General features: G+C 53.6%; 1 protein-coding gene across 1 annotated transcript; it reads left to right on the top strand.

Annotated features, from left to right (window-relative positions):
• The first annotated feature begins 2,454 nt into the window (after positions 1-2,454).
• Positions 2,455-9,829, top strand: TUBB4A (tubulin beta 4A class IVa). Its single transcript, XM_032169434.2, has 4 exons — positions 2,455-2,633; positions 3,164-3,272; positions 3,390-3,500; positions 7,903-9,829. Exons 1-4 carry the CDS (start codon positions 2,577-2,579, stop codon positions 8,958-8,960), a joined length of 1,335 nt encoding a protein of 444 aa, XP_032025325.1. The 5' UTR covers positions 2,455-2,576; the 3' UTR covers positions 8,961-9,829.
• Positions 9,830-14,738: the final 4,909 nt, after the last annotated feature.

Below are 14,738 nucleotides of genomic sequence, written 5' to 3'. Positions count from 1 at the left end.
CCCACTAGATGCCAGTAGTGCACACACAGTCACACACACACACCCGCCCCCATCTGGGTGTGACAACCAAAAATGTCTTCAGATATTGCCAAGTATCCCCTGGGAAGGCAATATCACCCCCCCCGCCCCCCCCACACACACGCTGTTGAGAACCACTAGTCAAATTTAGTAGTCATTGGGCAGGGCATGATGGCTCACATGTGTAACCCCAACACTTTGGGAGGCTGAGGTGGGAGGATTGCTTGAGCTCAGGAGTTGGAGACCAACCTGGGCAACATAGCAAGACCCCCATCTTCACAAAACAATACAAAAATTACCCAGGCATGTTGGTGCATGCCTGTAGTTCCAGCTACTCGGGAGGCTGGGGTGGGAGAATCACTTGAGCCCAGGAGTTCGAGGCTGCAGTGAGCCATGGCCATGCCACTGCACTCCAGCCTGGATGACAGGGCAAGCAAAAAAAAAAAAAAAAGAATTTGCTGGGCGCGGCGGCTCACGCCTGTAATCCCAGCACTTTGGGAGGCTAAGGTGGGCGGATCATGAGGTCAGGAATTCGAGACCAGCCTGGCTAACATGGTGAAAGCCCATCTCTACTAAAAATACAAAAATTAGCTGGGCATGGTGGTGCGCACCTGTAATCCCAGCTACTGGGGCAGCTGAGCCAGGAGAATGACTTGAACCCAGAAGGCCGAGGTTGCAGTGAGCCGAGATGGTGCCACTGCACTCCAGCCTGGGTGACAGAGCAAGACTCCGTCTCAAAAAAAAAAAAAAATTAGTGGCCATGGCAAATGTGAGGTCCCAACCACATGGCCAAGATGGCTTACCCCACCTCCCACCAGCAATACACCAAAGTCCTTGAGTGGGGAAGTCAAGGACGGGAGGTGAGGAGGAGACTTCCTGGGAGGGCGGGACTGGAGGCTGTCCAAGGAAGCAGCCCCAGGAGGCCTGACCTTCACAAGAGAGGCAGCACAGGGAGTCCAGTCCAGCCTCTGCTAATACTTAGACTCGCGAAAGATACAATTTATTGTTGACTCTGCAGGAGGGGAGACTAGCACCACCTTGTTAACTGGGTCATCACATCATTAGACCCTGGAGGGAGGGCCTTCTTCACCACCCCAACTTGCAAATGTGAAATTCAGACACAGAGAGTGGCACCAGGGCAAGGTCTTATACCTAACGCTACAGGAAACGCAGAGGCAGGGGAGATGGTGTGTAACAAATTACAATACTGAGCTGGGCGCAGCAGCTCATGCCTGGAATCTCAGCACTTTGGGAGGCCGAGGCGGGAGGATCTCTTGAGCTCAGGAGTTGGACAGCAGCCTGGACAACATAGCGTGACCCTGTCTCTACAAAAAATCTTGAAAATTAGCCAGGCGTGATGGCATGCACCTGCAGTCCCAGGTACTTGGGAGGCTCACGCCTGTAATCCCAGCACTTTGGGAGGTGGAGGTGGGCAGATGGCCTGAAGTCAGGAGTCTGAGATCAGCCTGAGCAACATGGAGAAAGTTTGTCTCTACTAAAAATACAGAAAAATTAGCCGGGCATGGTGGCATATGCCTGTAATCCCAGCTACTCGGGAGGCTGAGGCAGGAGAGTTGCTTGAACCTGGGAAGCTGAGGTTGTAGTGAGCCGTGATTGCGCCATTGCACTCCAGCCTGGGCACCAACAGCGAAACTCTGTCTCAAAAAAAAAAAAAAAAAAGGATATAGATATAGATAAAGATAAATTACAATACTAGAGAGGAGGGGTGTTATTTTGGGAAAGCGAGGCAGCCCTGGGGACTCACTGTCCCCCTCCCAATATGAACCCAGCTGTCTTACTCCTCCACTCTCCTCCTTAGGCCAGGCTGGGGGTGACCCCACCTGTGACGAGCTCAATGCCCAGTAGAGGTGTACCAGGGGAGCCCACCAGCATCTGCACCCAATCATGGGAGGAAAATCGTGGTTTTACTATGCAGCTTCAGGACAAGCCCTCCTACCTACCGCCCCCACCTGCAAACCAGATCGCTGCTCCGGAGCCCCCAGCCCACTGGGAGGGCTCGCGGTTACTGCAAGGATTCTGGCGAATGCGATCTAAATAGAATGAGAAGGGGGGCTGCGGACCGAGAAACTGAGGCAAGGCCTGGGGCGGGAGGGTGGAGGCTAAGGGGGAGGGGCAGGACTTCTCATATGCCTGTTTACCAGGCGCTCCCCTCCCTTCCTCCGCCCAATTTCTGCGGGTGGCCAAGCCTAGCTGGGGGCTGGGACCGAGAAGACGGCACTGGTGGCTCCCTAAGGGGCCTCACCCCCAAGGCAGGGGTCGGAGCACGTGAGGTCCTGGACGTCTCTGGGAGGCCCCTGGGGAGGGAGGTCCCTGCACCACCTCCCCCCACCCCAGCCCCCTCCATCATCCCGGGGCGGGACCAAGGGGCGGAGCGGGAGGGTGACCGGCCGTGACGCGTGCCCCGCCCGCTCATATAGCGGCTCCCGGGGGCGCAGGGACCGTGCTCCGCCGTCTCCGCCGCATCTTCCACCCGCGCCGCCGCCGCAGCTCCCCGCGCTCGCGCCACCGCCGCCGCGTCCACCCTCAGCGCCACCGCCATGCGGGAGATCGTGCACCTGCAGGCCGGCCAGTGCGGCAACCAGATCGGGGCCAAGGTGCTCGGGGGACGGGGCCCGGGGAGGCAGCGGCGGCCCCGGGGAGCAGCGCGGGGTCGGTCCCCGGAGCACCCCCAACCTAGGAGCCTTTGGAGAGGAATGAGGTCCCCAGGAGGCCAGCGCGCCCCAGGGGCCTTGGGGGAAGGGTCGCGGGGTGGGGGTGGCAGGGCCAGGCTGGGAACAAAGAGGCTGCGGAGAGTGGGAGCCAGCCTTCTGTCCGCCTGTCACAGCTGGGCCCACAGCTGGGCCACTGTCCCCTCCTCACGCACAAAGAGCCCCCATGCCTCCCCCGGGCTGCAGCCTGGGTGCGCTGGCACCAGCCGGCCCCGCTGGGTGCTGACTCGGCTGCACCCCGCCCCCACCGCTCCTTCTTGCTGCCTCATCCTCGCCCCGACACCATGCCTCTAGGTCCCCCGTTCACCTTGCTGAGGGAGAGTTGGCAGCTAGGGAGGTAGTTGGGGCTGGGGGGAGTCCTTGGCTTGGCCACCGGCTTCCCCTCTCTCAACTCTTCCGACCACCTCTCTCTCTAGTTTTGGGAGGTTATCAGTGACGAACATGGCATCGACCCCACAGGCACATACCATGGGGACAGTGACCTGCAACTGGAGAGGATCAACGTGTACTACAACGAGGCCACAGGTAGGGCGAAGGAGGCACCTTCCAGGTGGGGAGGGGCAGCTGGGAGGGAACAGGATGCTACCGGGCGCCTGTGGTTCCTGGCACGCACCGAACTGCCCTCCATCTGTTTCCCTGCAGGAGGAAATTATGTCCCCAGAGCGGTGCTGGTGGACCTGGAACCCGGCACCATGGACTCTGTCCGTTCCGGCCCCTTCGGTCAGATCTTTCGGCCGGACAACTTCGTGTTTGGTGAGTCCCCCAGCAGGGAGCCAGAGGCTGGAAAACCTCCTTATTCCTGCTAACACCACAGAGTCAACAGCCACCACTGGGGCCCACAGACCAGAGATGGGGTGGACAGGGCACTAGGCACCAGTCCTGCATCCAGGGCTGTGATGGGGGGATGCTCAGGCCACTGTGAGAGCCCTGAGGAGGGCGGATACAGACAGGGATTCAGGGAAGTCTTCCTGGAGGAGGTGGCATTTTAATTCAACGGTCTGAACCGGTACCAGACTGCCTGGGTGCACATCCCAATTCTGCTACTTCATGCTTTCAACAGTGAGCACTCACTGTATACCAGGCCCTGTTCTAGAAGCTGGAGATGCAGGGAAGAATCAAACAGCCGGAGTTCCCTCTCTGCCCCAGTGCAGCTCACATTCTGGTAGAAGGTGATAGGCCACAAAGGAGATAAATAAGTAAAGCTCGGCCAGGGGTTGATTCAGTTGGATAACTTAGGATGGGCTCCTCAGCCTTTCTGGGCCTCAAAATCTTTTTTTTTTTTTTTTTTTTTTTCAGACAGGGTCTGTCTGTCCTGCTGTCACCCAGGCTGGAGTGCAGTGGCATGATAACGGCTCACTGCCGCCTCCACCTCCGGGCACATGTGATCCTCTTGCCTCAGTCTCCCAAGTAGCTGGAACTACAGGCATGCACCACCACACCCAGCTGATTTTTTAGTTTTCTTTGTAGAGAGGCAGGTCTCTCTATGTTGCCCAGGCTAGTCTCAAACTCCTGGACTCGAACGATCCACCCAACTCAGCTCCCAAAGTGCTGGATTACAAGCATGAGCCACCTTGCCCGGCCTCCTCGTCTTTAAAACAGGGATTTCACTGGGCATGGTGGCTCATGCCTGTAAACGCAGGACTTTGGGAGGCTGAGTCAGGAAGAGAGCTTGAGGTCAGGAGTTCGAGACCAGCCTGGGCACCGTGGTGAGACCCTGTCTCTACAAAAAGAAAAAAATTTTAATTAGCTGAGTGAGGTGGTGTGCGCCTGTAGTCACAGCTACTCGTGAGGCTAAGGTAGGAGAATCACTTGAGCCTGGGAGGTTGAGGCTGCCGTGAGCTGTGATGGTGCCACTGCACTCCAGCCTGAGCGATGGCATGAGACCCCCATCTCTAAAAAAGATAAAATAAAACAGGGATTCTAAAATGCTAACTATTAGAATTGTGAGGCTTAGGGCGGGCACAGTGGCTCACACCTATAATCCCAGCACTTTGGGAGGCCGATGCGGGTGGATCACCTGAGGTCGGGAGTTTGAGACCTGCCTGACTAACATGGAGAAACCCCATCTCTACTAAAAATAAAAAATTAACCAGGCGTGGTGGCGCATGCCTGTAATCCTAGCTACTCAGGAGGCTGAGGCAGGAGAATTGCTTGAACACAGGAGGCAGAGGTTGTGGTGAGCCGAGATCACGACACTGCACTCCAGCCTGGGCAATGAGAGCGAAACTTCGTCTCCAAAAAAAAAAAAAAAAAAAAATTATGAGGTATAAAGTCACGAATGTGTGTAAAGAGTTTAGAACAATGCCTGACACAGAGAAAGAGGTAAATAAGCATTTGTCGTTGTTTTGATTACTATCTGCAGTCTAGAATGTGAGTAGGATTTGGACTAGCCAAAGGGCATTGAAGGGAGGAAAGATGTTTAAGACAGAGGGAACAGCATATGTGAAGATAGTGGGGAGTCCACACCCTGGGACAATCCTTCCGGGAAAGCTTTCCTGGCTCCAGCTGGTGCATGTCCCCACCCTGGCCTCAGGCCCTGGCTCCACCCACCTCCGATACTCCCAGCATCTAAGATGTGCTAATGCAGGACCTGTCTTACCTCTGAATCTTTTCTGCAACTCGCCTCTTACTTCCATTTTACAGGTGAGAAAACAGAGGCACAGAGACCTTAGGTCACATGCAGAAAGTCACACCATAAGCCACTGGGGCTGTCAGGAGCCAGAGGGTCTGACTCCAGTCTCCGTTGCCCAGGCTGGAGTGCAGTGACACAACCTCCACCTCCCGGATTCAAGCGATTCTCCTGTCTCAGCCTCCCGAGTAGCTGGGACTACAGGCACGCGCCACCACACCTTGCTAATTTTTTGTATTTTTAATAGAGATGGGGGTTCGCCATGTTGGCCAGGCTGGTCTCAAACTCCTGACCTCAGGTGATCTGTCTGCCTCTGCTTCCCAAAGTGCTGGGATTACAGGCATGAGCAACTGCGCCGGCTCTGAGCCCACACTTTTAATGCTCCTCCCACCCCCTGGCCACCCAGAGGCCAAAGAATCTCTTGGCCCAACTGCAAGCCCTCTGTGGTCCTCCTGAAATCACTCACACCATTTGGCCAATCTCATTTCATCTTGATTTCACCCAGCCATTTCCCAAGGACCTATTATGGGCCACAGCCACAAAACTGCATCATTATGTTTTGAAATCTTCCAACAGATCAGAAAGGGGAAGTCACTTGTCCAAGGTCACACAGTTTGTCTTGTCAGTCCTGAGAATCTGGAGTCTAAACCACCAGGCTCGGGAGGAGGAGGGTGGGGGTGACCAGAGGTGGCTTCTCTGAGGATGTGGCATTGAGCCTGAAGTAAGTGAGGAAAAAGTCACGTGAATACCTGGGGGGAAGCATTCTAAGCAGCAACTAGTGCAAAGGCCCCAGGGCAGGACCACACCTGGAAAGCTGGAGTAACAACTGTGGCTGAAGCAGAGTGAGGGAGGGGATGGGGCAGGTCCGGCAGGGCCTTGTGGTCTGCAGGGAGGATTTGGGCTTTGACCCCAAGGCAGGTGGGAGCCATGGAGGGCTGTAGGCAGAGGAGGGACGGGACCTGACTTATGTCTCTCAGGTGTCCTCTTGTGGGTACTGTGGAGAGGACAGACTGGGTGATGAGGGTAGGAGCCAGGGGACCAGGACAGAGGGAACTGAACTTATCCGGGGGCGCGATGCTGGAGCTGAACCAAGGTGGAGACAGATGAAGGGTGAAAGAAAATGTTAGCTGTTCACAGTAATACCAGCCAATATATTTTTTTATTCTTTTTTTTTTTTTTTTTTTTAAGACAAAGTCTCACTCTGTCGCACAGGCTGGAGCGCAGTGGTGCGATCTTGGCTCACTGCAAGCTCCACCTCCCGGGTTCACGCCATTCTGCCTCAGCCTCCCGAGTAGCTGGGACTACAGGCGCCCACCACCTCGCCTGGCTAAATTTTTCTATTTTTAGTAGAGACGCGGTTTCACCATGTTAGCCAGGATGGTCTCGATCTCCTAACCTCGCGATCTGCCTGCCTCAGCCTCCCAAAGTGCTGGGATTACAGGCGTGCGCCACCGCACCTGGCCTATATTCTAATACTGATTATTTTCCTCCAGGAACTTGCATTCCACAGTGAGTTTACAGACAATAAACATGATTAACAAGACAACACAAGCCAAGCATGGTGGCTCACGCCTGTAATCCCAACACTTTGGGAGGCCAAGGCAGGTGGATTGCTCCATCTCAGGAGTTCGAGACCAGCCTGGGCAACATGACAAAACCCCATCTCTACAAAAAAAAATACAAAAATTAGCCAGATCTGGTAGCATAAGCCTGTAGTCCCAGCTACTCAAAAGGCTGGGGCAGGAGGATCACTTGAACCTGGGAGGTCAAGGCTGCAGTGAGCCATGATTGCACCTCTGTACTCCAGCCTGGGCAACATACCAAGACCTTGCCTGAAAATGATAATAATAATAATGATGTTTAATATTAATCTTTATTGTTGTTATTATTTATTTGTTTCAGAAACAGGGTTGTGCTCTGTCTCCCAGGCTGCAATGGTGTGATCATAGCTCACTGCAGCCTCCCACTCCTGGGCTCAAGCAATCTCCCACCTGAGCCTCCCTAGTAACTGGTACTACAGGCATGCCACCACCGTGACTGGCTAATTTATATATATATATATTTTTTTTTTGTAGAGACATGGCCTCACTAAATTGCCCAGGCTAGTCTTGAACTGCTGGGCTCCAGCAATCCTCCCACCTCGGCCTCCCTAAGTGTTGGGGTTACAGGCATGAGCCACAGTGCCCAGTCTTGGTTTTTTTTGGGGGGGGGCGGGGAGCGGGGGAGTGTTTTGTGTGTGTGTGTGTGTTTTTGAGATGGAGTCTCACTCCATCGCCCAGGCCGGAATGCAGTGGCACCATCTTGGCTCACTGCAGACTCCTCCTCCCAGGTTCAAGCGATTCTCTTGCCTCAGGCTCCCGAGTAGCCAGGGACTACACTCGTCTGCCACTACACCTGGCTAATTGTTATTATTTTTGATAGTTACTATTATTCAACTACTAGAGACCCTCCAGGTGGTGGAGAGACAGGGTCGAGGGTTGGGGCTCCCTATAACTGCCTGTGTGTCCCCTCTCCTTCCCTCTCCAGGCCAATCCGGAGCCGGCAACAACTGGGCAAAGGGGCACTACACGGAGGGCGCAGAGCTGGTGGACGCTGTCCTGGACGTAGTCCGGAAGGAGGCCGAGAGCTGCGACTGCCTTCAGGGCTTCCAGCTGACCCACTCGCTGGGGGGTGGCACGGGGTCCGGGATGGGCACGCTGCTCATCAGTAAGATCCGAGAGGAGTTCCCAGACCGCATCATGAACACCTTCAGTGTGGTGCCCTCACCCAAAGTGTCAGACACGGTGGTGGAACCCTACAATGCCACACTGTCTGTGCACCAGCTGGTGGAGAATACAGATGAGACCTACTGCATCGACAACGAGGCACTTTACGACATCTGTTTCCGCACCCTCAAGCTGACCACCCCCACCTACGGGGACCTCAATCACCTGGTGTCGGCCACCATGAGCGGGGTCACCACCTGCCTGCGTTTCCCGGGCCAGCTGAACGCCGACCTGCGCAAGCTGGCCGTCAACATGGTCCCCTTTCCTCGCCTGCACTTCTTCATGCCCGGCTTCGCACCCCTGACCAGCCGGGGCAGCCAGCAGTACCGGGCCCTGACGGTGCCTGAGCTCACCCAGCAGATGTTCGACGCCAAGAACATGATGGCTGCGTGCGACCCGCGCCACGGCCGCTACCTGACCGTGGCCGCCGTGTTCCGGGGCCGCATGTCCATGAAGGAGGTGGATGAGCAGATGCTGAGTGTGCAGAGCAAGAATAGCAGCTACTTCGTGGAGTGGATCCCCAACAACGTGAAGACGGCCGTGTGTGACATCCCACCCCGCGGCCTGAAGATGGCCGCGACCTTCATCGGCAACAGCACGGCCATCCAGGAGCTGTTCAAGCGCATCTCCGAGCAGTTCACAGCCATGTTCCGGCGCAAGGCCTTCTTGCACTGGTACACGGGCGAGGGCATGGACGAGATGGAGTTCACCGAGGCCGAGAGCAACATGAATGACCTGGTATCTGAGTACCAGCAGTACCAGGACGCCACAGCTGAGGAGGGCGAGTTCGAGGAGGAGGCGGAGGAGGAGGTGGCCTAGGCTGCTCCCATCGCTTCCCATCTGTCCCCTCGAGGCTTCTGACCTTTGACCCGCTAAGCCCCCCATCTCTGACCCCTAGAGCCCCCCCGCTTTCTCTCCAAGGCTGACTCCCCCCTGACCCTAAGACTTGGCCCTGACCCTAACAATACCTTTGGAGCTCGCTTTACCTCTGGCTACTTCGTCTCCGACCCTGGCTCCCCTTTGACCTTTGAGCCCTAATTTATCTTTGACCCCCTTGAGCTCTTCCAACCTTGACATCTCCCAGGAGGAGCCCCGCTTCACCCCTTCTGACTCTGGAAACCGCACCTTTAACTTTGTGGACCCTCCTTCACCCCTAACCTCTGCTTCACCTTTGACCCCTGCTCCCCATGAATCCCATTTTACCTCTAGACCTATAAGTCTTGGTTTATGTTTGACCCCTCCCTCTGAGCTGCACTTCACTTCTGACCTTGCCTCACCTTTAACCCTCCACCTGAGCCCCAGCTCTTACCTCTGACCCCAATTTCTCTTTGATCTCTGGATCCCCTCTGACTCCAACTTCTCTTTCACCCTCTGTGAGTCCCATTTTACTTCTATACCTGAAAGTCCTGGTTTACACTGGACCCCTCCCTCCGAGCTGCAGTTCACCTTTGACCTTCCCTCACCTTTCACCCCCCTACAGTGTCAGCTCCTACCTCTGACCCCAGCTTCTCTCTGGCTCCCACAGGCCCCATGCATCCTCCCTGCCTCACTACCCTCAGCTCCTGCCGACCTTAGCTTATCTGGGAGAGAAATAAGGCCTGGTGCCTGTGAGGAAGAGAGGTCACCCCTGCCCTCCCTCCCCACTTCCCTGGCTCACCCTCGATAAATAAATGAATTGTTGTCCTGGATGTTTCTGCCAAATTCCTCTTTCTTCTCTTACAGCAAGTGCGGGCTTTTCTCTAGAGGATGGAGGAGGGTACTGATGACATCTCATCTCTGGGTGGGGGGCGTGCTGGGGAGGGATCAGACGGGCCAGGCTAGGCCACCCACTAACCCTGAGATTTTGACTAAGCCATTTGCCCTCTCTGAGCCTCGGTCTTCCCACCTATAAAATGGGATCATATGTTTTCCCCCAGGATCCCCCCACAACTGTTATAGGAATGGGATCCCAAGAGAGAGTTCTTGGATCTCACTCAAGAAAGAATTCAGGGCAAGTCCATAAAGTAAAAGCATGTTTATTCAGAAAGTAAAGGGGCTGGGCACAGTGGCTCACACCTGTAATCCCAACACTTTGGGAGGCCGAGGCGGGTGGATCTCCCGAGTCCAGGAGAGACCAGACTAGTCAACATGGCTAAACCCCATCTCTACTAAAAATACAAAAATCAGCTGGGCGTGGTGGCAGGCGCCTGTAGTTACAGCTACTTGGGAGGCTGAAGCAGGAAAATCAGTTGAACCTGCAAGGCAGAGGTTGCAGCGAGCCAAGATCGCGCCACTACACTCCAGCCTCAGGGACCAAGTGAGACTCTGTATCAAAAAAAAAAAAGAATGGCTACTCCATAGGCCAAGGGCTGCTGGTTGCCCATTTTTATGGTTATTTCTTGATGATATGCAAGACAAGGGGTGGATTATTCATGCCTCCCCTTTTTAGAGCATAGAGGGTAACTTCCTGATGCTGCCATGGCATCTGTAAACTGTCATGTCACTGGTAGGAGTGTAGCAGTGAGGACGCCCAGAGGTCACTTTCATCATCATCTTGGTTTTGGTGAGTTTTGACCAGCCTCTTTCCTGCAACCTGTTTTTTTGTTTGTTTGTTTGTTTTGGTTTTTTTTTTTGAGATGGAATCTCACTCTGTCGCCAAGGTTGGAGTGCAGTGGCGCGATCTCTGCTCACTGCAAGCTCTGCCTCCCAGGTGCACGCCATTCTCCTGCCTCAGCCTCCCAAGTAGCTGGGACTACAGGCGCCCACCACCACGCCTGGCTAATTTTTTTGTGTTTTTAGTAGAGACGGGGTTTCACCGTGTTAGCCAGGATGGTCTCGATCTCCTGACCTCGTGATCCACCCCCCTCAGCCTCCCAAAGTGCTGGGATTACAGGCGTGAGCCACTGCACCCGGCCTACTGCAACCTGTTTTATCAGTAAGGTCTTTATGACCTGTATTTTATGCCGATCTCATCCTGTGACTTAGAATGCCTTAACCATCTGGGAATGCAGCCCAGTAGGTCTCAGGTCTCAGCCTCATTTTACCCAGCTCCTATTCAAGATGGAGTTGTTCTGGTTCACACGTCTCTGACACACCCACCTCGGAATTGTTCGTGAGGATTTGTGGAGGTCTCAGGGGCACAGAGTGGGTGCTTGGTGGCAGAGGTGCTGCTGTTCTCTGTGGGGCACCTTGCAAATATGGAAGGCAGGAAGGGGAATCTCTAGGGAAGGGTGCCAGGAAGATGGCAGCCTGAGCTGGCACCCAAGTGGCAATCTTGCCAGAGTAACAACACAGCTCACCCACATGAAGCTTTTCCGTGTGCCTAACTCATGCCTCATTTCATGCAAGCCTCACACCAACTCTGGAAGGCCTAAGCTTCTATTCCCTTCCAAGCCAAGGTTTAGAGAGAGAAAAGAGTTATCAGTTAGCTTTTGCTGTGTAACAAATAATCCCCCAAAACTTAGTGGCTTAAGACAAAAACAGGTATTTATTTTGCTCCCAAATCTGTAATTTGAGCAAGGATTGGCAAGGCAGTTCATTTAGGCTCCCTATGACATCAGCCAGAGCATCTTAGCCGGAGGCAGAGGGATCTGCTTCCAAGGTGGCTCACAACTGACTGGCCAGGTGGTGCCAATTATCAGCTAGGGGCTCAGCAGGAGTAAGGAGAACAAAGACCTTAGTGTCTCTCTATGTGGGTCTCTCCATAGTTCCCTTGGGCTTCCTCACAACATGGCTACTGGGTTCCCCCAGAGCAAACACCTCAAGAGAGCAGGACAGAAGTAAATGCAAAAGAAAAATGGATTGCTTTTTATGACCTAACTTCAGAAGTCATACAGTGTCACTTATTCAGGACTCACCATCAAGGCAGCCACTAAGCCTTTTTCAGATTCAGGGGGCTGAAGTACAGACTTCAGCTCTTTTCTTTTTGAGACAGGATCTCACTCTGTCACCCAGGATAGAGTGCAGTGGTGTGATCATGGTTCATTGAAACCTCAAACTCCTGGGCTCAAGCAATCCTCCCACCTCAGCCTCCAGAGTAACTAGAACTACAGGCACATGCCACCACATCTGGCTAATTTTTTCGTATTGTTAGTAGAGATTAGAGATAGGGTCTCACTATGTCACCCAAGCTAGTCTCCTGCCTCAGCCTCCCAAAGTGCTAGGATTACAGGCATGAGCCACCACACTTGGTCCATCCTCCAGCTCTTTTGTTTCGTTTTGTTTTGTTTTGTTGTGTTTTGTTAGAGTTTCACCCTTGTCGCCCAGGCTAGAGTACAATGGCATGATCTTGGTTCACTGCAACATCCACCTCCTGGCCTCAAGCAATTATCTTGCCTCAGCCTCCTGTGTAGCTGGGATTACAGGCACCCACCACCACATCCAGCTAATTTTTGTATTTTTAGTAGAGATGGGGTTTCACCATGTTGACTAGGCTGGTCTCAAACTCCTGACCTCAGGTGATCCACCCGCCTTGGCCTCCCAAAGTGCTGGGATTACAGGCATGTTCTACCATGCCCAACCCACACTCCAGCTCTTGATGGTAGAGTGGCAAGATTCTAGAAGAGCACGTAGGGTGAGTAATAGAGCCATGGCCATCTTTAGAAATTACAACTTTTTGGCCAGGTGCGGTGGCTCACTCCTGTAATCCCAAAATTTTGGGAGGCCAAGGCAAGCAGGTTACTTGAGTCCAGGAGTTTGAGTCCAGCTTGGACAACATGGCAAAACCCTGTCTCTACAAAAAATACAAAATAATAATAATAATAATAACTGGCTGTGGTGGTGCACACCTGTAGCCCCAGCTACTCAGCAGGCCAAGGTGGGAGAATCATCCAGGCCAAGGAGGTCAAGGCTGCAGTGAGCTGAGCTGTAATTGCACCACTGCACTACAGCCTGGGTGACAGAGTGAGACACTGTGGGAGAAAAGGAAGGGAAGGGAAGGGAAGGGAAGGGAAGGGAAGGGGAAGGGAGGGGAGGGGAGGGGAGGGGAATGTGCTGGGCACGGTGGCTCTTACCTGTAATCCCAGCACTTTGAGAGGCTGAGGCGGGCGGATCACGAGGTCAGGAGTTCGATACCAGCCTGGCCAACATGGTGAAACCCCGTCTCTACTAAAGGCACAAAAAATTAGCTGGGTATGGTGGCGCGCACCTGTAATCCCAGCTACTCAGGAGGCTGAGGCAGGAGAATCACTTGAACCTGGGAGGCAGAGGTTGAAGTGAGAGCTGAGATTGTGCCATTGCACTTCAGCCTGGGCAACAGAGTGAGACTCTGTCTCAAAAAAAAGAAGGAAAGAAAGAAAAGAAAGACAGAGAGAAAAGAAAGGAGGGAAGGAAGGAAAGAGGAAGGCAAGAAGACAGGAAGACAGGAAGGAGGGAAGGAAGAAAGGGAGGGAGGGAGAGAAGAGTGAGGAAGGAAGGAAGGAAAGAAGGAAGGGAGGGAGGGAGGGAGGAAGGAAGGAAGGAAGGAAGGGAGGGAGGGAGGAAGGAAAGAAGGAAGGAAAGAAGGAAGGAAAGAAGGAAGGAAAGAAGGAAGGAAAAAAGGAAGGAAGGAAAAAAGGAGGGAAGGAAAAAAGGAAGGAAGGAAAAAACGAAGGAATAAATTACAATTTGCCACACAAAGTCACTTGCCCATGGTCACATGGCTATTAAACAGTGAGCTGGAATTCAAACCCTGCTAGTTGAACTCTAGAATCCTGACAGGGCAGCTGGAGTTCCGTGTGGGGACCATTCTAGGTATATTAAGCAGACAGGAGCTTAATACAAGAATCGATGGTGCTTGCAAAATCACTGGAAGACGCTGAGAGAGTGGGCTGTAGGCTTCTCAAATTTTACTGTGCAAAAGAATCAGTAGAACAACTTGCTAAAGCACAGCTTCTTCAGTCCCACCCCCTCACAGTTTCAGATTCAGTAAGTAGGTCCGGGGTGGGGCTCAAGACTCTGCATTTTTAACAAGTTCTCAGGAGACGCTGAAGACGTGTGAATAAGACCACAGATTGAGCAGCCCCAGAATAGGTAGGACCCTCGTGACACCACAGAGCTGGGTTACCAAGGAGCAGCTCCTTTGTACAGGGAGAAAGGTGGAGAACGAAGAGGCAGTTACCAGAACTGTGACCTGGAAATGGGTCCAACAAAGAACACAAATTCATGAAAATAAAATGTATAGCTCCATAACCCTGCTTCTCAGCAAGATATACACACACGCCCACACTGCCTCACTTCCACTTTCTAAATCTCTCATGAGCATTTCTCATTGGTAGAACCAATTCTGCATCCAGAAACGGAGCTGCAAAGGCATCTGGGAAATGTAGGGTTTGGAGTTTTTTGTAGCCTCTGCATCAGGAAGACGAGCCAGGGGCAAGGGTAGGTGAGCGGGGGAAACGCGGAGAGCCAAGCAGTAATGTCCACCACTCTATGCTAGACCACCAGACACCCAGGCTGGAGCCCCAGTCTTCTTGCTACGTCCCCCTGCAGCCAGGAGTAAGACGAGGCATGAGGGAAGCAGCATGGACATCAGCCCACAGCAGCTTCAGCAGGCCCAGCACAGCACAGCACTGGGTGGTAGACCAGCAATACAAAGGATTTAGGTAGCAGTATAGTGGATAGATCTGGGTTGGGTTCCCC

Source organism: Hylobates moloch, unplaced genomic scaffold (genome assembly GCF_009828535.3).
Source record: "Hylobates moloch isolate HMO894 unplaced genomic scaffold, HMol_V3 SCAFFOLD_12, whole genome shotgun sequence".
NCBI classification, from domain to species: domain Eukaryota; kingdom Metazoa; phylum Chordata; class Mammalia; order Primates; family Hylobatidae; genus Hylobates; species Hylobates moloch.
This window is presented reverse-complemented; position numbering and strand designations above follow the sequence as displayed.